The 23,670-nt window shown below is 37.5% G+C and overlaps 1 protein-coding gene and 1 pseudogene across 4 annotated transcripts in view; both read right to left on the minus strand.

Annotated features, from left to right (window-relative positions):
- Positions 1-23,670, minus strand: part of CES1 (liver carboxylesterase 1) — a 71,299-nt gene that overhangs the window by 22,497 nt on the left and 25,132 nt on the right. For all 4 annotated transcript variants that reach the window (XM_056812331.1, XM_007474879.3, XM_007474878.3 and 1 more), the window contains exons 6-11: positions 17,668-17,772; positions 17,248-17,352; positions 15,775-15,813; positions 10,684-10,824; positions 9,894-9,974; positions 8,851-8,998 (exon numbers count right to left, since the gene is read on the minus strand). In XM_056812331.1, the coding sequence (XP_056668309.1) occupies positions 8,851-8,998; positions 9,894-9,974; positions 10,684-10,824; positions 15,775-15,813; positions 17,248-17,352; positions 17,668-17,772 (619 nt within the window). The remainder of the gene's footprint in view (positions 1-8,850; positions 8,999-9,893; positions 9,975-10,683; positions 10,825-15,774; positions 15,814-17,247; positions 17,353-17,667; positions 17,773-23,670) is intronic.
- On the minus strand, positions 7-8,844 carry LOC130456447 (ubiquitin-conjugating enzyme E2 D4-like; annotated as a pseudogene).

Below are 23,670 nucleotides of genomic sequence, written 5' to 3' on the forward strand. Positions count from 1 at the left end.
TGAAAGAAGGAAAAATGGAAAATTTAAGCATATGACATTTCCTACCCAGGATGTACTTACTTAAAAGGGACCCTAGGTCCCTCTTTGGAAAGCCAAAATAATTTTGTTTCAGATTCTTGTTAGTTTATTTAATAGGAGACCCTAGATTCTGGGTACATAGAAGATCCAGAGAAGCTGATAGATAGGCAGAGTATTGGCAGCCTCTGATAGGCATATGATTCTTTTTATTTTGAAAATGATATTCAATGGTAATTCACTAAGAAAACTGCATCCCTAATCATAGTATTTTAGAGTTGTCTAGGACCTTAAATGATCATCTAGTTCAGTCTTTCCAATAAGATGGTCAGAAGATATGCCATTTCTTATTCCAGGTATGAGGTAACATTATTCTATCCCAAGATAAGTTAAAGATTCACAGAATTTCACAGCTGAAGAGGACTTCAGAAGCAATCTAACCCAGCCCAATACCTGAAAAAAAAATCTCACAGCAACCTAACCAATAAGTAATCAATCATCATCTGCTTAAAGACTTGTAGAGAGAGGGAACACATGACTTTTAATAGCAGCCTATTAATTCCACCTTTATGTAACTTATTGGAAAGTAGTTTTTCTTTTGATTAAACCTAACTTTGCCTTTTTATAGCCAATCCTTCACTATCATCCTAGTCTTTGTAGATAAACAGCATAAACTAATCTTTCTTCCACAAGATAACCCTTTAATTAATTGAGGACAGATATAATTTCTCTCCTGAACCTTCTCTTCCCCAGGATAAAAGCATTTTATTTCCTCTTCTGTTAATCTGGACAGTTTATATTATTGTAAATATTCTTCCATTTGATTTAGATTGTCAGTTTTACAGGCATTTTATTGGGTAAATAACTGCTAATAACTACTGTAATTTCATCTTCATTTGTTTTTGTTTTTGTTTTTTTTGGCCTTAATGTTGATTTTTTTGCATTTGAATTAATTTATTTAGTCAATTTAGAATATTATTCCTTGGTTACAATAATCACATTTTTTCCTTCCCTCCCCTCCACCCACTCTTCCCGCAACCTTCCTGCAACCAACCACAATTTCATTGGGTATTACTTGTGTCCTTGATCAGAACTTATATCCATGTTGTTGTTTACACTGGGATGTTCATTTAGAGTCTACATCCCCAACCATATCCCTTCTACCCATGTATTCAAGCAATTGTTCTTCTTCAGTGTTTTTACTACCACTGTGTTTCCTCTGGATGTGGATAGTGGTTTTCCTCATAGGTTCCTCCAAGTTATTGAGGGTCATTGCTTTGCCACTAATGGAGAAGTCCATTACAATCAATTGTAATTGTACCACAGTGTATCAGTCTCTGTGTACAGTATTTTCCTGGTTCTGCTCCTCTCACTCTGTTTTGACTAGCTTTTTGGTTGATTCTCTAGGATTATTTAAGTAAACAATCATATCATCCACAAAGAGTGATAGCTTGATCTCCTCATTGCCAATTTTAATACCTTCAATTTCTTTTTCTTCTCTAATTGCTACTGCTAGTGTTTCTAGTACAAGGTCAAATAATAGAGGTGATAATGCTCCTCCTTGTTTCACTCCTGATCTTATTGGGAAAGTTTCTAATTTATCCCCATTGCAGATGATGTTTGCTGATGGTTTTAGATATATACTGTTTATTATTTTTAAGAAAGGTCCTTCTATTTCTATACTTTCTAGTATTTTCAATAGGAATGGGTGTTGTATTTTATCAAAGGCTCTTTCTGCATCTATTGAGGTAATCACGTGATTTTTGTTGGTTTGCTTGTTAATATGGTCAATTATGTGGATGGTTTTCCTAATATTGAACCATCCTTGCATTCCTGGTATGACTCCTTTTTGATTATAGTGAATAACCCTTGTGATGACTTGCTGGAGTCTTTTTGCTAGTATCCTATTTAAGATTTTTGCATCTATATTCATTAAGGAGATTAGTCTACAGTTTTCTTTCTCTGTTTTTGACTTGCCTGGCTTTGGGATCAGTATCATGTTTGTGTCATAAAATGAATTTGGTAGAATTCCTTCTTTGCTTATTCTGTCAAATAGTTTATATAATATTGTGATTAGTTGTTCTTTGAATGTTTGATAAGAATTCATTTGTGAATCCATCTGGACCTGGGATTTTTTTCTTAGGAAGTTCTTTGATGGCTTGTTCAATTTCTTTTTCTGACATGGGGTTGCTTAGGTAATTTATTTCTTCCTCTGTTAGTCTAGGCAATTTATATTTTTTAAGTATTCATCCATATCACCTAGAGCTGGGGGCTCAGTGCTCTGGGTGGGGGTGGGGTCTTGGGATCTTCCTTCTGCCTTCCCCTTAAACCTGAGTGTTCTCGGATTCCAGCTTTTTTTTTGGGGGGGGGGGAGGTGGACATACCTTTTGAATTGAGTCCAGCAGGAGGTTCCTTGGCTCTGTCTTGTTCTTAGGTTTGATTTTCATTTCCCTTGGAGCATTCAGTTTGTGATCAGTAAGGAAGGGTATCCAGAGGTCTTAACTTCTGCTCCTTCTAGTCCGCCATCTTGACTCCACCCAGCCTTCATTTGTAATATATTTACTCTTTTCATTTTCCATGCTAGCAAATTGATTTTTTTTCTTTTTTTTTAAATCAAATTATCCAATGGCTTATGGGATCAGTTTTTCCTCATGAAACCAACTCCCATTTTTATTTATTAGTTGCATTTTTATTTTAAATTTTTTAACTTCTTTGACTTGCAGAATTTCAATTTTTGTATTCAATTAGGGATTTTAAATTTGTGCTTCTAGATTTTTTCAAGTTGCATTTCTCTCTTTTATTGATATACATTTAGAGATATAAATGTTTCCCTAAGTACTGCTTGGTTTGCATCTAAAATTTTTTAGAATGTTGTTTCATTATTGTCATTCTCTTTTTTTATGTTTAAAAGTTTTCATTTATTGGTTAGTTTAAAAAAAGACTGAAAAGGAGTGATTTCTGGCAAATAGCAAAGAATCCAGGGGCATGGAAAATCTAAGACAAGAAAATGCCAATTGATGGCAATAGGAGGAGAACACTAGGTCAGGGGCTTGTCCAAACAAAGAAGCAGCAGAAGGAGCCCATCCCAGCTGCTCTTCCTTCTACAAGGAGTTTATCTTCAGCAGCTTCCTCTGTGAAATCTTTTGGCAAAATTTTAACTGCCACTTCTGAGTCTCTGGGCTATGGCTATGCCAATTCTCAGAAAAGCCATTAGCTGCTGTTAGGTTCAGGGATTAACAAATCCATTTCCTTTATCTTCTCTTTAAATCTGCAATTGCCTGATTGGATCATTTGCTAGTTGCATAGTTACACTGTCACTCAGCTCCCATGTACACCCCCAAATATTATTATTTTATTGTGGAGTAACCCAAGGAGTGCAAAGCAACTCTGAGAACCAGGAGAGAAGAGGGACAAATAAATCATTATCTTTAGTTTTGAAATAATACATATTGTTTCTCTTTGAGAAGGTTTAGCTAAGATTAAAAAAAAAAATCCCCATTCTACTTATTTTCTTGCTAGAATAGTCACAAATCTCTATAAAGGCAACCAATACTGTACTTCTTCATTTATCCCAACTCTAATAAAAATGTTTAAACCTGAAAGCTAGTTGGGCCCAAATGCCCAATGAACCATTCCTGCTGAGATTTCTAAAGGACCTAGACAGTTTCCAAACCTTGTCTTCTGAATGAAAACAGAAATGAGTATAAAAGTGAAGCTACCCCTTTGAGTAATTCAAAAATTATTTCAAAGGGAAACTTACAGGTTTATTTACAAAAGAAGTCTCTCTCCCAAAGTGCCAGACTTTTTACTTTTTTTATCTGACAACTGAAACACTCTCTGTCCTCTGACATTTTCTCTCTCTCTCTCTCTCTTTTTTTGCAGGGCCTCAGCCTTTTCCATGACCTTAAAATGACACAATCCTAAATCTTTCCAAATCTCATGATTTTTTTTTTCCTTGTGAAACTACAAGGAGTAGTAATTCTATTAGTGAGAGAGGAGATGAAGTGCTTAGCCAGTATCAACAGCTGCTTTGGATCTCCTGCTCACTTCTCAGTTTTAAAAAAGGGAGACTGATTACTACTGTGTGGGAAGACTGGCCAATCCCAATCTCCTCCCTTTACTTGGAGGCAGTGGGAAATCCAGCTGCTAATTCATTTCACTGCAAAACTGTTCCCAATTCCATGCAATGTCTCTGGGGGTCAGAATTCCTCTTTGGATAGAGTTCTTCAGCAAACTGAAAACTAGGGGAAATCTTGCCTGGCTCTCTTGGGCACATCAAACTAGTACTTGGTTCTATTAGGACAGTTCATCAGGAAGCCACTCAGCTCCTGTTGTGCAGCCTGAAGGGCACAGCATATGCCACTCTGAGGAAAGACTGAAGGAAGGAATGTGTGCATTTCTGCTATTCCAAGAGAAGATTGAGGGAGTCTGAGTGGAAGGTGGTTTCCAGTTTGAACCAGGTTAAAAATCAGCAAATGAAAGTGGCTACTGATTTTGGCATCAAAGGCATGAAGTTGTCAGAAGCCAAATGGCTGCAGGTTGTACCACCACGTTGAGACAGAAGGGAGAGGAAAACCAAAGTCTGTTCACAGAGTAGAAGATTCCTTGTGAATGGCTCATGACATCAAGTAAACAGTGGACAACCCAGAGTTTTAGCTAAGAGACTGATCTGAGAGGTTCACTTCTTAACTTGTAAATGCGAGTCGGATCTTCATGGCATTTACATGGCATATTTCTGGGTCCATTCTCTGGCCAACCTGTTGTACTTGTCTCGGTCAGCTTTGTAGGTGTGGGCTATCTCAGGAACCAGAGGGTCATCAGGGTTCGGGTCACAGAGCAGGGAACCGATGGATAACAGAACTTTTGATACTGTCAATGCTGGAGACCACTGAGATCTCAGGATGTCAAGACAGATACTGCCATTGCTGTTGATGTTTGATGATAAATTTTAGTTGTAAAAGCAACCTTTGGCGGTTTGAAAGGGTAATCTGTAGGGAAGTGAATAGTCAGGAAGAAAACACCACCTTGGTAAGGGCTATTGTTCGGGCCCATGATGGTGGCCTGCCAGTGGAATAAATCATCACCCACAGGTCCTGCTGAGCACTGGGTGGGAGGGTCCCTCTGCAAGTCAGTTAATTCCTTCTGGATCCGCTTCAATGCCATCCTACGACCCGCTGTGGGACCACGACTCAGCCCCATGGCTGAGGGGCGGCCACGGGAGGCAGCACAGCTAGGCTCAGCCTCCTTGCAGCTCTCTGCAAGGGGCTATTGTCATTCTCTTTAATAAACTTATTTATTTTTTCTTGTATTTTTTCTTTGACTCATTCATTCTCTAACATTAGATTATTTCATTTCCAATTAATTTTTAATCTGTGCTTCCTTATTCCTTCATGAAATGTAAAATTTATTTGTCATTCTTAGCTTTGTATGGAGAAATTCAAAGTCCCTCCACTAATATAGTTTTACTTTCTATTTCCTCTGGTACAGCATTTAGTTTTTCCATGTAGAATTTGTCTGTTACACTTTTTAGTATATATGTATATATATATATATATATACATATATACATATTAATACTAAGGTGATTTCATTGTCTACAGAGTCAGGATTCAAAATGAGACCCTCTCCCTCCAAATGTATGCTCTTTTTTGTTGTTGTTCAGTCATTTTTGTAGGTGTATCTGACTCTTTATGACCCCTTGGAGTTTTCTTGGCAAAGATACTAGATTGATTTGCTATTTCCTTCTCTTAACTCATTTAATAGATGAGGATCTAAGGCAAACAGGGTTAAGTGATTTGTCCAGAATTACACATTTAGTAAATGCTGAGGCCTGATTTGAACTTGTAAAGATGGGTTTTCCTGATTCCAAGCCCTGTGTTCAAACCACTTTACCACTTAGATGCCCATTTTTACCTCTACCACCCTTATTTAATTTTGAATTTTTTTTGTTCTAGGAATTCTTGTTCAACTTTTGTCCAGTCCCCCCCCCCCCCTTGAGGCTTTATTGTAATTGTTTTGACTTCAGGGTCTTCTGAATTCATATCTTGGTCACATATGTGCTGTCATTGTCATCATAGTAGTTTTATGGTCTAGTTTTTTGTGGTTATTTCCTCATTTTTCACATTATATCTTGATTTGGAACTTTATGTTAATTGCTTCTAGGAGGGACTGTGGGTGGCAGAAGTTGGGACTCTGTTTAAAGCTTAAGCTTTTTTGCACTGTTGTTTTCAAAGTTAATTCTGAGGGTTAGGAAGCTGTCAGTGCTTCTAAGGTGGTGTGATCAAGAGAGAGATGTGGCCACTTCTCTCTTGGTCTGCATACTGTTCCTTACCCAGAAATGGTCTCTAATCCATTGGGAACAAAAGTGATTCTGCCCCTCAGGGCTTCCACTCTCTCTTGACCAAAAATGGTCTTTTTTCCCCTTGAAATGTGACCCAGAAATGGGTATATGGAATTTGCAAACACTTGCCTCTCAGGACTCCTACTCCCTATTGTCTGAAAGTGCTCCTCTCTGTTCTTGAACTGTGGTCCTGAAATGGATATAAGATAATGAAATGAAATTGCTGAAGTGTGACCCTAAATCCAGTGTTAGCACTGAGTTATCCTCTAATCTCTTTCTGACCAATTGCCTGTTCTCCTCACCTTCTCTGGCTTGGATTTTCCTAAAATTGCTGTTGCTTCTTTCTTTACCATCTAGTCCCAGCACTGATGTTTCATACATGTGGACTCTAGACCAGCTTCCTCCCCTAAATCACAGATCTCTCTTTCTCTCCAATTGCTTATGTTTTCTTGGGCCAGAAGAATGTCTCGTTAAGAGATTTTTTTTTCTTTTGTTTGTTTTTTGCCTCTCCCACTCCAGAATTTGAGGTGTTATTTTAAAGTTGTTTGGATGTAAATATTGGGAGTTTAGTTGAGTGAGTCTCTGTTCTGTCATCCTGTCTATCCCTCCAGAAGTCCCAATATATTTTTTTAGCTATACACTTAATTTTATTTGTTTCTGTGAACAAAATTCTATCTTTTCTTCCAATCACATACTTTCTATTATACAAAGAAAAAAGAAACCAAAACCCTGTAACAAATACACATAGTACAAATATCCATATTGGCCATAGCCAAAAAATGTATGTCTTATTCCTCATCCTGAATTCATCACTACTTTGTAATGAGGTGGGTATCACTGTCCTCTGGAGTGAAAGTTGGTCAATAAATTGTTCAATGTCCTTAAGACTTTTAAAGTTATTTGTGGTTGCAATGTTGATATATTATTTAAATGATTCTCCTGGTTCTACTCATTTAATACTGCATAAGTTCATTAAAGGAATTTCCAAAAGTATCCCAGGAATAGCTTCTTGAACTTGACCATATTATTATTTTAACTTAAATTATTTTTTCAAATGTAAAAACAATTTTTGACAACTGTTTTCTGACATTTTGTGATTCAGATTCTCTCTCTCTAACTTCCCTCCCTAAAGTGATAAAGAGACTGATATAGGTCAGCGATGGTGAACCTATGGCACAGTGCCAAAGATGGTATGCAAAGAGCTCTCTGTGGGCAGTTAGCCACCCAACATGTCCCCCCCCCCCCACTTCATTACTAGAAAGGCAGAGAGACTCAGGAAGAGCTGTTCCCCTCCCCCTCTCCACTATACCTGACAAAATTTTTTTATATCATACACCCCGCCCTGCACAGCAGCCCAATGGGAACACACAGGGTACTCTTTGTGGGGTGGGGTTACCAGATGGACAGCTCACAGGTGGCAGAGCTGAAGGGTACTGGAGTTCTCAGGCTACTCCCTCCCCCTCTCTACACTGGCAAAAAACATTCCTCACTTCACCCACCTCTCTGCCTAGCAGCCCAATGGGAATGCTTTCTCATCCCCTGTATGGTATAAGGAGGGGGCAGGGCACTACCAGCACTTGATGGTGGGGCAGGGTCCAACACTCTGGCTCTAAAAGATTCTCCATCACTGGTCTAGAAGGTGGGGTTGGGGAGGGTCATGGTACTCCATTTCTAAAAGGTTCACTGTCACTGATACAGATTATGCCATTATTTCCACATTTCCTATGCCATGACAGAAGATATATATCACAATACAAAAAAAATTTATGAAGGAAATAAAGTGAAAGATGCCATGTTTTGATCTACAATTAGATTCCAACAATCCCTTCTTTGGCTATGGAGAGCTTTTTTTTTATCATGAATACTTTGGGGTTAATTTGGAACTTTCTTTTTCTGATGGTAATTTAGTTGTTCACAGTTGATCATTATACACTTTCTGTTATTGTATATAATGTTCTCCTGTTCTGTACATTTCACTTTGCATCAATTCATATAAATTTTTCCAGGTTTTTCTGAGATCATTCGCTTCATCATTTCTTATCATGCAATAGTGTTCCATTATAACCATATATCACAGCTTATTCAGTTATTCCTCAATTGATGAACATTCTCTCAGTTTCCAATTACTTGCCACTACGAAAAGAGCTGCTAAAAATGTTGTTGTGTAAGTAGGTGTTTTCCCCTTATCTCTGACCTCTTTGGGATATAGACTCAATAGTGATATATATATGTATATATATATATAGGACATACATAGTTTTGTGGCTCTTTGGGTGAGGTTTTATGTTATTCTCCAGAGTGATTCTATAAGTTCACAGTTCCACTATCAGTGTATTAGGGCCAATGTGTTTTTTACTAAAAAGGCAGTCTCTTCTTATTTTGCCTCTGGTTAGGGTTTGGCCTAAGTAGCTACAATACTGAGTATTCAACTTTGTCTAATTGTTGGGAAGGATAAGGTCGACTGTATCACCACTGACTATTACTCCTGAACTTACCTTTGTGAAATCTAGCCAACCTCACGGATGGAATTCCAAATATCAAGTCTCCCATCAAGTTCACAAATTGGTCTTGCATTTTGATAGGATCTATTATCATTCCAAGATATTCCTTAATTATAATAGGAATACGGTCTTTGGGGATTTGCTGGAATAAAAAAAAAAGAAGAAAAAGAAAAAAAATGATTGACTCTTCATTCATTTACTGATATGCTTACATAAGATTGTACCAACTAATATCTTTTCACAACAGCATTATATCATAAACAACCTGTACTATAAAGTTATGTTACCTTACTATAATATCATTTAGCCAATGCCCATTTATAATATAGCCATTGGACTAAATTCTCTATAAAGTACTGTTTCAACTAATATGTTTTTGTAGAACCATTTGTCAATTTTAGGGGGACAACTATAATATGAAACACTTATATGATAGATGCCTTTGTTTATGTATGTTGGAGGATATAGAGCTGAATTAAAAAGGATTCCTGTCCTAAAAGAGATTACAGTCAAACATGTTAAATGACAAGTATATGAGACATGAACAATGTATTATGAGACTTCTTGAGAGAAGAATTAGAGTACTTCCACTCTAAAGGGAGAGAAGGAATACAGAAGGATTCTTTCCATGCAAACTTTTAATGACCTTTGCTTTACAAGGAGGAAAATCATGCTAAAGTTTCTAGTTCTTAACCAAAGGAAAGAAATACTAAATAAAATATTGCTCCTTTGAGTGTTTTGTCTCTGCTGAAGGACGGGATGCATCAAGGTACATTAGAAAATATACTGGATTAGGAATCAGATGACTTTATTTAAGCCCTGGCATAAATTAACTATGTAACTTTATGTAAATCAATCCCCTTCTCTGGGCCTCCAACACTCTTTCTTTAAAATAAAAACATTGTATTCTATGGTTTCTTCTGCCCCTTGCATAGTTAGAATCTATGTTTTAAGATTCTATGAGCCTTTCTATCTTTGACATTCCAAGGCCCAAGTTCTCTCCCATCACTGAAATTATAGAGTTCTACATATCTTACAACAAGTGGGTAGGTGCTCCATAATAGGTTTCTTGCTGTTTCTTGGTCTGGTAGGCCATCTGAGAAAGGGAACTCCATCAGCTGCACAAAACAATCATTTCACATAAAAATAGGAGTGAAGAAATGAAATAAAGCAGGTTTTATGAAATAAACAAACAAGGAAAACATTTTACCTTTCTCTGAGTTGAATTAATGAATGAATTTACTTAGCCTATAAAATGCCCCAGGAATCTAAAGTGGACATTGGGAGAACATCTTTTAAAAGTATGAAGCTAACAAATGCCCCACTTCTACCCAGATAACAGGCACACATTAATATGGAGATCCCGCTGATGCCCAAATTATCAGACTATATGAAGCTTTTAGTTTCCTGATCATCAGGATTTATTAAGGTAAGTAAGAGTGAAAATTGAATCTGCAAGTCATTTTAGCAGTGCCTCATAGAGTTAGTGCTGCATGGTTCATACTTGTTCCAGCTCATCTTCACTGCTTTTAATGTTCTTTGCTGAGAACTAATGCTCTCTAAAGTCTCTTCCATTTTCAGTACTCTATTCTATGAGTGATCCAGGTTTGCCACTGCAACCATTTTATTGCTACATAGAATTAGTACTGGGATGGGGGAAAGGGGATAGATTGGAATTAGCAGATTATCTCTATGTTAAACTATAGACTGTTTTCCTAGTTTAACTACAAGGAAACCTGATCCCGTAATACTAAACATAATAATAATTTTTTTTTAAAAAGGGAAGTGTAAGATTCCAGAAAAAATTTCCAACAACAATCTTCTCACAGTTGGGAGAATCCAGGCAAATTCATGATTGTTGATTCCTATGATAAAGGGAACGTGATTGAACTTCTTTTCAGCCAGGAGCTCTTCAGGACTTTTAGGTAAAAATACTCCATCAATGACTCCAGGTATGAAAGAAATTTTCTGGAAAAGATTGGGAAAAACCCAACTAGTAATATATCTTTTATAATGCTAGAAGGGAATAAAAACATATCAACTTTATAATACTAAAAAGGAATAAAAATAGATGACTCATTATAGCTATAAATGATAATCCTTGGGCTGCTGTGTTCTCATTATCCAAGGATAAGATTAGCAAAGAAGAGGATGTAAAGTTTTCCTTCAGATCTCTAAAACCAAGGAATTTTGATGGCTGTGTTTGTGACTCATAAATAATTAGCTCGTCAATGAGCTAATTACTTTTGACTATATTACAATTGGTTTCAGCTCAATTGCTCACAACATTTGAAAAAAAGATTAACTTAACGGAGTTAATAAGTCAAAATGTATTTTCTTTTTCTGAATTTAACAAATGCCCCCCAAAGAGCATTTCTATATATAAAGTAGAATTTTTAAAGTATCATATGTGAAATTACAGTTTCTTTTACAATTTGCTTTTAAAAAAAGTGTACTTGTCATTTATGAAGCTATCCTGCTTGTCTGTTTCCTCTCTGAATGTCCTCTGTGCATTTGACTCTCCCTTTTCTAGTCTTTTTTGGTAATACTATTATTGATGCCCCTTATTACTTCCAAATAAAAAGGGGGCAAGCACAATAGTTAAAACAAATAAACAGGCAAGCAAAACAAATCTATACATTTACTATGTGCAAAAATGTATGCCTAATTCTGAATCCTGGTTCTATCATCTCTGATAAGAGGAGGGTAGAATTATTTCATTATTAACATATACCATGTTCTCCTGGCTTGGTTCACTTCAATCTATAGCAGTTTATACAAGTCTTCCCAAGCTTCTCTGAAACTAACCCTTTTGTAGTGTCTTATGCAACACTATTCCATAATTTGTTCAGTCATACTCTTCAGTGATGGTGAACTTATGGCATGGATGCCAAAGATGGCACGCAGTGTGCTCTCTGTGGGCACTCAGCCACCTTCCCTTCCTACCCCCCTACCTCTAGAGTTGGTTACTAGAAAGGCAGAGGGACTTGGGTGGAGCTACTCCCTTCTCCCTCTCCACTGTTGCTGATAACTTTTTTTACATCTGTCCCTCTGCCCAGCAGCCAATGGGAGCACACAGGGGGTAAGGTGAGTGGCTCACAGGTGGCAGAGCTGGAGGAGAGCAGAGCACCCTCTCTACACTAGCTGAGGACATTCCTCACTTTCCCCACCCCTATGTCCAGCAGCCCAATGGGACAACTTCCTCTCTTCCTTGTGTGGGGTAAGGGATGGGGGCAGGGTGTACTCTGTGGTGGTAGGGAGAGTCAGGGCACTTGGTCTATTGGGTGGGGTGAAGATGGGGCCAGCATTCCATCTTTATTTTTTTTAAACCCTTACCTTCTGTCTTAGAATCAATATGGTATATTGGTTCTAAGGCAGAAGAGTGGTAAGGTCTAGGCAATGGGGTTTAAGTGACTTGCCCAGGATCACACAGCTAGGAAGTGTCTGAGGCCAGATTTGAACCCAGGACCTCCTGTCTCTGGGCCTGACTCTCAATCCACTGAGCCACTCAGCTGCCCTGCCCCCAGCACTTCATCTTTAAAATGTTTGCCATCACTGTCCTAGTCGATGAACACCTTCCCTTAGTTTCCAGTTCTTTGCTTCTTCAAAAAAAATTGTTATACATATCCCTGTATATATGGATTGTTCTTCACTTTTTTTTATCTTTTCCAAAAGCATTTCATTTCAACAAGCACTTATTAGGCACTTACTATGTGCCAGCCACTTGGGTAAACTCTGAAATATGCAAACTACACATATTTTATAAATTATATGTGAAATATAATATATGAAATTTATTGTATGACATCTATTATTAAATTCAATGTCTATATAATACAAAATACACAAAAAACCTCTGAAATATATATACAGAATGATAATCTATATTCTCAAGGAACTTTTGTTCTAATGGAAGAAGTAAACAAGTACAAAGTGAGGCAGAAGAGAAGAGAGGAAAGATAAAAGGTCCTAGAGCAGAGTTATTGTAGAGAAAGTCTGTGAGAATGAGTAAAGCCTAGAGATGAATAAAGGCATGATTGGTCTCTTCCTTTAAATGGAGATTTTGTGAGGAAAGAGCCAACCAGAGAAAGTGGGTATTTGGTGAAGGGCACTTCCAATGTGTGAATTCCAGAGGTAGAGTGAATCTCTAGGTTGAAGTGAACCTCTAGGTTAGAATAGGTGAGCATGGGAGTATCGGGACCATGACCTAAAAAGGTATTTATTTGGGGGTACAGGGCTAGCAGTAGTAGTAGACATGAGAAAAAGAGTAAGCACCACTAGTAACTTTGGGGGCATAGTTACAAATTGAATTCCAATATGATTTGAACAATTGTTGTCTAGAGTGCCTATCTTCCCTCCAGTTCCTCCAGTGCTGCCATTTTTTTTCTTTCTTTCTTTTTTGGTCACCTTTGCCAATTGGATAAATATATCGTGGCTCCTCTGAGTTTTTTTTTTTTTAATTTGCATGGGAAATGTTTTGAAAGATTAGGGCATAAAATCAAATCCTTTAGGTTTGGGTTGGCTATACAGATTGACTATCAATCATCTTAGTGCTTTTCAGGTAAGAGCTATGTGTCTTTTCAATTTTCCAACACCAAGTCAAGCTCTTCCTTCCTCTTGAAAGTCTGTCTTGACTATACAGGTCTATAAAGATCTTACCTCCTTCTAAACTCATATAGCATTGCTTTGGATATGAAAACAACGCTGAATTTTCAGCCAAACAGTATTCAAATTCTATCTCTAAAACATCCTAGTTATGTGACTCTGGGCAACTCATCTACCCTCTTTAAGCCCTATCAGAATTTCTTTAACTTTAAGATGAAGACAATAAGATACCCACTGCCTCTTTCATGGAATTGCAGGGTAAAAATTTAAAAATAAAAGTGAACTGAATCAGATTAAAATGTAATTTGGTAATATTTAACAAAATAAATTGAAACTCAATAGACCATGGGTAATGTTAATATCAGGCATTATATATAATATGTATACATTGTAATTAATACATATATAGATAGGTCCACATATTAATATTATTCAGTCAATCCTCAACTCTTGTGAGCCACAAACACAGCCATCAAAATTCCTTGCTGTAAAAGTTGAAAACTAGAATGCTGATACATTGAACCTATGGCAAATAGGTGTTGAGGTACCCACAACCACTCAAAACTGTAATCTTTCACTAGAGATTGCTAAATATACTTTCTATATACAACATTTTATAACAAAACATTAATTCTGATAAAAATGCACTTTTCCAGGGGGCAGCTGGGTAGCTCAGTGGATTGAGAGCCAAGCCTAGAAATTGAAGGTCCTAGGTCCAAATCTGGCCTCAGACACTTCCCAGCTGTCTGACCTGGGGCAAGTCCCTTAACCTCCATTGCCTAGGCCTTACCACTCTTCTGCCTTGGTAAGGCTTTAAAAAAATTTTTTTTAAATGCAGTTTTCCAAACATAATAAGTCATGAAATAACCCATAAAATACAGTACACAAAATAAAATTAACATGGAAAGAATTTTTTCTCACTAGTAATTTTTCTCTCTAGTAATTCCATAACCTTTTGTGCCAATAAATTGGTAAAATAAATTTATTTTAGACAATATTTATCTACAGCTTCATAAATACTATACAACCAATAAAATTATTAGAACTAAAACATTTTAAACCTGAATCTTACTTTCCACTATGTCCATGTAAGGGTGATACACTCTATAACCTCATTGGCAAATCTATGGAAGATATGCCAGAGAGTGCCAGAGGGTGCTTCTCCCTTCCCCCTCTCCAGGGGCACCTGAGAACATTTCTCACATGACCTGCACCTCTGCCCAGCAGCCCAATGGGTGCACTTCCTCCCTCTCCAGTCTGGGGTAAGGCCAAGGGCTCACACGGAGCATGGGGGTTGCAGTTTGGGCACTTGGTCTCTAAGGTCTCTAAAAGGTTCACCATCATTGTTCTATTCTTCAACTGCTTTAAATTTTCCCACCTTGGCTGCCCTTTGAAAACCAAGGGGTAGGTTGCTGGGAATTTAGTGACTGTTGGCAGAAAGTATCAATTGCCTTAAAGCCCAAAAGACTGGCACTAGGCTTTGGGAGTCAGGTGGGGGTGAAAAATTCCAAAATGCAGACACACATGCATGCATATACACACACACATATCCCTTGAGTTTTAAAGGCAAACAATGAAAATGTGCAGTTAATGAAGAGGGAGCTCTTCAGGATGAACAAGCAAGATCAGTGAAGTGCCTAGTAGGATACTAGCTACTCCACAGACTTAGGTAGGCACAGAATTTACTGGTATTTATTAAATTAATTGGTAAATTGAGAAAAGAATTTATAATCTCAAAAGAGAAAGTCACAGAAAATAGTTTTGCCATTTGCTAAAAGTCATGAAGTTAATAATTAATCCAAAGCAAAGTGGTTTTGTAACAGTCACAAGCATTCACTTCCCAAATTGGGTGGGAGATTAATGAACAGAGAGCTGAGTGTCTGAAGCTTTGGCCTTGTGTCTGAGAGCTAATGAAAGAATTCATGAACCCAGCTCAAGTGTTTCCCTAGAGGCCACTCTGAAACTGATCAGTCCAGCCACAGCCTCAAGAAAGGGCATTTTTAGCAGGGGTTTAGTTGTTTGTGTGTTGGGGAGGAGGCAAGGTTAAAGAGGAAGAGAGGGAGGGAGAGAGAGAGAGAGAGAGAGAGAGAGAGAGAGAGAGAGAGAGAGAGAGAGAGAGAGAGAGAGAGAGAGAGAGAGAGAGAGAGAGAGAGAGAGAGAGAGAGAGAGAGAGAGAGAGAGAGAGGCTTATTCTGGAAGGAACGGAACTGAAATGATTCTATTCACACTGGGCTTCCTCCTTTCTGTTTAACCAACACTTAAAGGAGCCAAGATTTAAAACCTGTAGTTAAGAAAACAAGGAAGCTTTTTTACCTCCAAGGGGTCACCCAGGAAATCCAGCCCGAATAATCCCTGTGAAGACATACAAAAAAGGGCAGGTGAGAAAACTTCATAAAAAGCGCTGATCTTGCTACTTGACAAGCAGATCAAGTTCCTTCTCTCTCACCTACTCTGGAATGAGGTGAACAGTGTTTCAGATCCCTACCTTTTAGACCAGGAGAAAACCCAGGCTAGGAGAATTACTGAGATCATGGCAGGGTCTCTTAGAACAAAGGTAGGAGTCACCATCTGACACTCAGGAGGAGCCCCCTCTTGCCTATCCATTCCCATATTCTAGGCCCCTGGAGGACAAGATGGGCCTATGCATAAAAGGTCCCTTTAATTTTTTTTTTCAATGAGTGCCTAATCTGCAGACAACCTGTCCCTGCCCTAATCTCCTACCCCTCCAGGGTAGAAACTGGGGAAATAAGAATGCATTGTTCATTTATATAATTCAAAGTTACATTCGCATTTGTTGGAAACATTGCCAATGGGCTAGGAGCTAATCCAGGAGTAGCCTCTTCATTGCTGCTGCACAAAATAGATGGGGTAGATTCATTCATTACCAAAGAAAATCTGGCTAGGACCTTGTTCTTTGTCACTAGAATTTAGTTTCTCCGGGATCTCACCAGCCCCCTACCAACTGAGCCCTGACACAAAGCAGTGTTTTAGTATTTCATCAAATTATATTTTGGGTCCTAAAAACTGTTTTGGCTTCTATTTCAGGAATGTCTTGCTTAACTGTTTGGTGTGTGGGTTTTGCACTGCATGTATGGATATGGGATAAAACCTGGGTCCGATGACCTTAACTGAATAGGCCAAAGAAATCCTTGTGATGGCAAGTCATTCAGTGAGGAACTCAGGGTCTCAGAGCAACAGAGCTACAACACACCTCTTCCTTTGTCTTCTCTCCAATGACAGAATCTCATATAAATTTGATAATCTGACTTTCTTGAATGGGCAAGGAGTTCAAGAGCTCTTCTGGTCTGCCCCTTGGTCCTCATGTGGGTAGACATCAGGCCAGCAGGTAGTAGTACCTGAAAATCATTTTTCTTTTTTCTTTTTTAAACCCTTACCTTCCATCTTAGAATGAATACTGTGTATTGGTTCTAAGACAGAAGAGTAGTAAGAGTTAGGTAAGGGGGTAAGTGACTTGCCCAGGGTCACACAATTGGGACATGTTTGAGGTCACATTTGAACCCAGGACCTCCCATCTCTGGGCCTGGCTCTCAATCTATTGAACCACCCTGCTGCCCCCTGAAAATCATTTTTCTAATCATGATTTAGGTGCCTATCGAATCAAGCAAAGGTGAGTTGGAGAGACTTCTGTGAAAATATTTCTTTTTAAAACATAACTATCTCTAAGTCTACAAATGAGAGTTTCTCCTTCATAGCTGAACATTGATTTTGTCTCGGGGAACTGGAAAGGATCATGGATATTGTCATGGATGAGAATTGGTCACCTACCAATTCCAGACCTGCATCCAGGAGTTGCTCCTCTGACTTTTGCCTCATACAATGAACCATACTGGCCGAAGTGATTGTTTTACACCCAGCAAAAGTTGTAATTTTCTGCAACAAGATACAATGGAGCAGTTTATGCTAGTGACCAAACAGGAGAGCAATGCCTAAACTCATGTATTCTTAGATCTGTGACAGAGCAGTGTAGAGGAAGGAGCATGATGCTAGAAGTTCAGGAGCCCTTCACTAGAGAGCTGGATGAGTCTATCAGCTTGCCCTGCAACCTTCATCAGGTTGCTTTTGTTCTCTCAAATTCAGATTATATTTCTATAACCTGAAGGATTTGAGTTAGTTGATTTCAAAGGTCTAAATCCTATGACTGAATGGAGCAAAGTGCTAGAATAAGATATAATACAGAAAGACAACCTCAGTTGCTGCCATGATGCTGGAATTGTACAGACACTCTGTTAAGGCAACTCCACTCTGAGAAATAGCCCGATGAAAAAGGTCCTTGGCCAAAGGAGATAAAACCTGAGAGATAAAAAGAGAGGGAAAAAATTGTGATTCAAAGACAGAACCAGAGCTAGAATGGAATAACTATGGCTCTGCCCCTGGACACTGAAATTTAGAGAGCACCAACAGCACAAACATTCTTTTTTTTTTTAATAAACCCTTACCTTCCATCTTGGAGTCAATACTGTGTATTGGCTCCAAGGCAGAAGAGTGGTAAGGGCTAGGCAATGGGGGTCAAGTGACTTGCCCAGGGTCACACAGCTGGGAAGTGGCTGAATCCAAATTTGAACCTAGGACCTCCTGTCTCTAGGACTGGTTCTCAATCCACTGAGCTACCCAGCTGCCCCCCACAAACATTCTTTTACCAGCATAAAAACAACTATGTTCAGGACTTACACAACAAGAATAATTCCTCAAAATGGGAAGCTTAAAAAAAAGCTACTATTTGATGAATATCATAAACTCAGAAAAAGAAATGAAACAATCTATAAATTGGCTGCATCCAAAATGTCCATAGACTTAAAAGTGAATTCTATCAAGCACTCTAAAAGCAATTAATACTTTGGAAGAACTGTTTACAAAAACAGAAGTGAAGCACTACACTAAACTTTCTTTTTTTCTTTTTCTCTTTTATTTCTTTTTCTTTTTCTTTTTTTTACTGAACTTTCTTAAGGAGTGAGAGAGCAAATAGACAAGAACCTGATGCAAAAGATATTGAAGAACCTGTGCATTCCAGTAATGTGATAGCAAATCCTCAGGAAGCAGCAAACCCACAAGAATCAAATTTATCACTACATACATAGAATTATAGCATAGTAATGGGCAAGAGCTAGAAAAAGGATTGGGGAATGCACAAATCACCAAGCAAGGGTCAGACCAAGACACAGAACCTGATTTACCAACACCTGACAGAGTCCCAGCATACCACTGAACAAGAGCTAATGAAAGACCTGGGGAATACAGAAATCACTGAACAAGAATCAGAACTAGACATTGATAATACAGAACTAAATGGTACAATAATAGTTGACACAGACAGTGAGAAAGACCTAGGACCTTACAAATACATCAAACCCTATGAAAAAGAACACAAAGATTCAGATGAGTGGGAAACAGATTGGCATAGTGAACCCATGAATTCAGAACAAATAAACTTTTCTGAAGACACAGACAAAAAGACAAAAAATTCTTATCAGTGGAGGAAATGTTGCATGCATTAGGAGTCAGTAGCTATGAAGAATTTTATGAAAAATACGGGGATGAGGAAAGTGATGATGAAAGAGGAGCAAATGAAACTGCATTACAAGAAGATGACAAAGAACAAACTTAAGAAAATATAGACAATGCAATGCTATTATCAGACCTTCCTTTCTCTAACCCAGAACTTTTCATAAACCAAGAGACAGTACATAATGATGACCCTTTCTATTGTGCCTGGTACCAATTTCACAGAAATCCACACAAAAAGGAAGTTTACATTAATCCAGAGGGCTACTAAACATAAGATCCTATACTTAATCCATGAAGTTATCTTAATAAAATCAGGAAAACCCCTAAGCTCATAATGACAAGCCTTGGCTGCAAAACTGAGTCAAGTCCACAGACCCTAGTAAATAAAGATGGGAAATATCACAGATGCTATTGGAGCATGTTACCCAAACTAAATCTATTGCATGGAACCATGAGTCTGAAACCATAGGCACTAAAACAGATTATAGAAGGGAACTGAAACAGGGTACCAATATCCCTCATCCTCCACCTAAAAAAAAACAAATCTTTCCAGGGGAAGGAAGAGAGAGAGGGCATCCCATGGAGATGTTAACTATCAGTCCATGCATCTCACGTTAAACTTCATTACGCCCATGATAACACACCAGAAGACAACTTGATGGAAGTCCAAGAATCCATGCAAACACAGACACCCCAAGAACAGCCCTTGATAAAAAAACAGAGAGCCCATGAATCCAACAAAATTGCACAGGAAGAAAGAGAGATACTGATCAGACTCAGCCCGAATGGCAGTGAAACTGAAACAGAATAATGCCCAACACAGATAGTAAACATATATACAACTCTCCATGTCAAGCTTAAACTAAAATATCATTAACTTCTAAAATCAAACACATAGGAATATAATAATTGCCTTATAATTACACATTAAGGAAGATACCTACATACATTACATAAAAAATCTCACTTGTACACATGAAGATGGCACAAAAATCATGTATAAAGTTTCACTTACATGCATCAACATATTCACTCTTAAATACATGCATATGTTAATCTTACACATGCATGATCCTGTAGTTCTGGATACCTGAGATCGTCTTTCCAGGGGAGATGACTGGCAAGTATGGATCCTGTAAAGGAGAAGGTACCTAGGACTTGACAAACTTCAAGCAACATCAAAGGATGGAAGACACACTGACAAATGGAAAGAACTTTGGATCAAAGACATTATGAGGAATGAACTTCAGGAAAACGGGTCATGTAAGATTACTTGCCAATCACATTAATTTCATATTTAGAGAACTGCATCCAAATGCACATTGGAATCAACACTGGAAGAATGAATGATAGATCTTCAGGCAGCATGAGAAGTGGATTTCCTGAAGAGGAGTAAGTATGCATCCACCGCAACATATTCAGAACACAAACAAATTTCACACTGACATTAGGAGCTGTACCATAAATAAGGACAGCCCATAAATTGTGTATATCTGTAAATAATTCTCTAGTAGGATTCATACAGATGGGACGAAAATGATCGTTATGTCTGGATGATTCCACACCAGAGGATATATATATATATATATATTTTATGTATATGTAACATATAACATATGAAAATTTGTATAAAACCCAGACATGTACATATGTAGCATACTAATGATCTAATTGACTAATATAGATACAAAGGAAAGAGTTAACATACTAACCATTAACAGACAGGGACAGAGTAGTTTAGGGTGGAAAAGGAAATGTTGTAACTAGAGAGGTAACATAGGGACAGAATGAATCAGATATCATTAGATACAAGTTAGTACATATGCATATATCTAATTGTTATGAATTGTTACATTGGAATTAGAATTACATAACACATAGAATAGTTCAATTTTACTTAAGAGTTAAAAGTTTATATTGATTTCAATAGGAATTACTTTGTATTTAGAATTGCTGTATTGTAAAAATTTTGTTGGCACATAATCCTAACTTTCCTCCCCACAACTCAGTCTTAGCATAAAATAGGAATTTAGGATAGCAAATAGATAGATTAGGATGAGATTTATTATTTTGGCAGGGGATAGATTAGATGTGAACAATAAATAACATAGATGAGAATAGACATAGAAGGTAAGTAACTGGTGTGGGCCAGGGTGGTACCATGTGGACAAAAGGAAATGAAGAATTTGTGACAGAAGGTTTTCACATAAGAAAAACTGCCAGGCTGAATCTTTCTCCTCATTGAGGGAGGGCCCCAGGAACCTGGAATCTTGAGAAGCCAGAAGGTTCCTTCTGAAGAGCAGTTGATCTCTCAGTTTTGAGAAGCTGAAGAGAAAGGACTGGTTAAGAATTTCTCCTGAGAGTTACCCACCTTTTTCCTGCTAGTGATTGGAAATCCTTCCCCCCAATTGAAAAGACTACTGAAGAGGAACCTGAAAAAAGACATTTTGAGTCTCTGTCAGATTTTATCTCAGCTCCTCTTGTCCTGGGTTTGAACTGTGGCCAAGGGACCAAACCCAGGCTCAGTCAACCTATCTCTCAGGGAGATCAGGTTGCCAAAGTCTGGGTTAGAGAAAGAGACTCCCTATTTCCCCATTTTCCTTTCTCATTCTTTTCCCTGAAGGCCATTCCTTTGTTTTACCCTAATTGATTTAATTTACATTAAAGTGGTTATCCTTTCCCAAATCTGAATCAAGAGTGAGTGGGGCAGTTTAAAGAGGGAGGGGAAATATTTTGGCTCTAGTAGTAGAGGAGGACAAGAGGGACAAGAACCAATCTGTGAGAGTAGCCATAGCTGAGGAGGTAAGGCTGAAGAGGGAAACTAATCAAACCCCTTCTTTTCTTTCTGAGCCAACCTAAACATCAGCTCTGTCCTAGATCCTGTTTCTTTTACCACCTACAAACCTTCTCTATTACAGGAGATAAATATTAAGATTTATCCCGAACCAGAGAATGCCAAGATAAGAGAAAAGATACCAACCTCATTAATTAACATTGATAGATTTAAAAATAAAATACAAGAAGATTACCAGAAGGTATCCAGAAAATATTAAATGTATTTTCCAATGAAACTTCATTCAAAGTAGGGATGCAAGGATGGTTAGGCAAACTATTAGCATAATCAATCATATAAACAACAAAGATAACAAAAGTCATAGGAATATTTAACTAAATATAGAAAAATTATAGAAATTTATGCCAAAAAATTAAAAGGGTAAGAAAGTGTCCTTCTTTATCATTATCAAAAGCACATACATATGTGTATGTATTTTATATCATGAACTGGCATTGGTTGCAGTGAAGAAATGTTTTAAAAAATAAAATGTATTTTTCCCTAGGACAGTGATAAAGCAAGAAGGCCTCTATTTTTTTTTAATTTTTATTTGACATAGTGCTTGAAATGCTAACTTTAGCAAGATAAGATAAGATTATTAGAGGTATAAACATCAAAAAAGAGAAGACAAGATCCCTATTTGTAGATGACATTAAAAAAAAAAACAACTCTCAGAAAATCATCTAAGAGATTTATTAAAACAACCAATAATCTCAGCAAGTTGAAAGTTAAAATAAATCCACAACAATCATAAATAGATCTATAAAGTATTCACAAAAAAATAAGAAAGAATTATATTATATCCCTTTCAAAATGATTATAAAATACATAACATACCTGAGATTTAATCTAAATAAGATATACTAACAAGTCCCCGAGGTATATCCTCTAGGCCCCCTATTATAGCTCCTTCAAGTTTAAAGTATTTCAAAGATCCACATATATTTAAAATGACAGTTTATAAATCTTCACCATTCTATTTTTTTTTCCTTTTTAGCCAGAGGACAGAATAAGTTCAAAGAAAAATTCACTTAATGAAAGAATTAATGAGAAAATTTGCAATAGAACATCCCCCCCCAATAAATGTATAAATATACAAACCAACAGAAATCATGCAAGAAGGGCACATACTTGGAAAATATACATGGTGAGGCAACTCCCTCCTACAAATGTTGCTATATAATTAATGTCTTCTTTTGATGTCATTACATTCCTTTTCTGGGCTACTGCTCCAGCTTTCTGCCGGAGATAACATCTGCAAAGAGCTCTGATAATCCCATCATAACTATTATGTACATAGCTGTGGTTTGCAGTGGGATGTTGCTCTGTTGGTCTCATGAGATCTTGGACACACAACTCTATTGTCTCTTAATCTCAGATAATTAATAGCTGCTCTAGTAGCTTCTAGGTATTCAGCTTCTGTTGAACTTTGTTGCCTCCTATCTTTTGGGCTCTCCTCTTCAGTGCTATAGAAGCCATATCATCTTCAGAATGGTAGGTAGAATTTCTACCTGATTAGAGCAGGCTAATAATGCTTTAGACACCGCTACCATACTCTAAAAATTATTCAGGAAAAGTTCCTCAATGCAATTTTTGTAACCTAAATTCTGGGAAAGAGATCACTGACTTCTGTTATATATAACAATCTGATTTGGGGGTTTTCATGCTATTTGTCTGAGGTACATTTTGTTGAGCTTGCCCTGAGTTCCAAAATGGCTTTCTCAATTCAAGAAAACTGTTTGGATGATCCAGAGATCACAAAATGCCATAAGATGCATAGTCCAATGGGCTTGAAGTAGAATAAATTAATTTAGGTGCTTCCACCCTGATCTTGATATAGTCAAGATTGACTG

This window comes from Monodelphis domestica, chromosome 1, assembly GCF_027887165.1.
Source record: "Monodelphis domestica isolate mMonDom1 chromosome 1, mMonDom1.pri, whole genome shotgun sequence".
NCBI classification, from domain to species: domain Eukaryota; kingdom Metazoa; phylum Chordata; class Mammalia; order Didelphimorphia; family Didelphidae; genus Monodelphis; species Monodelphis domestica.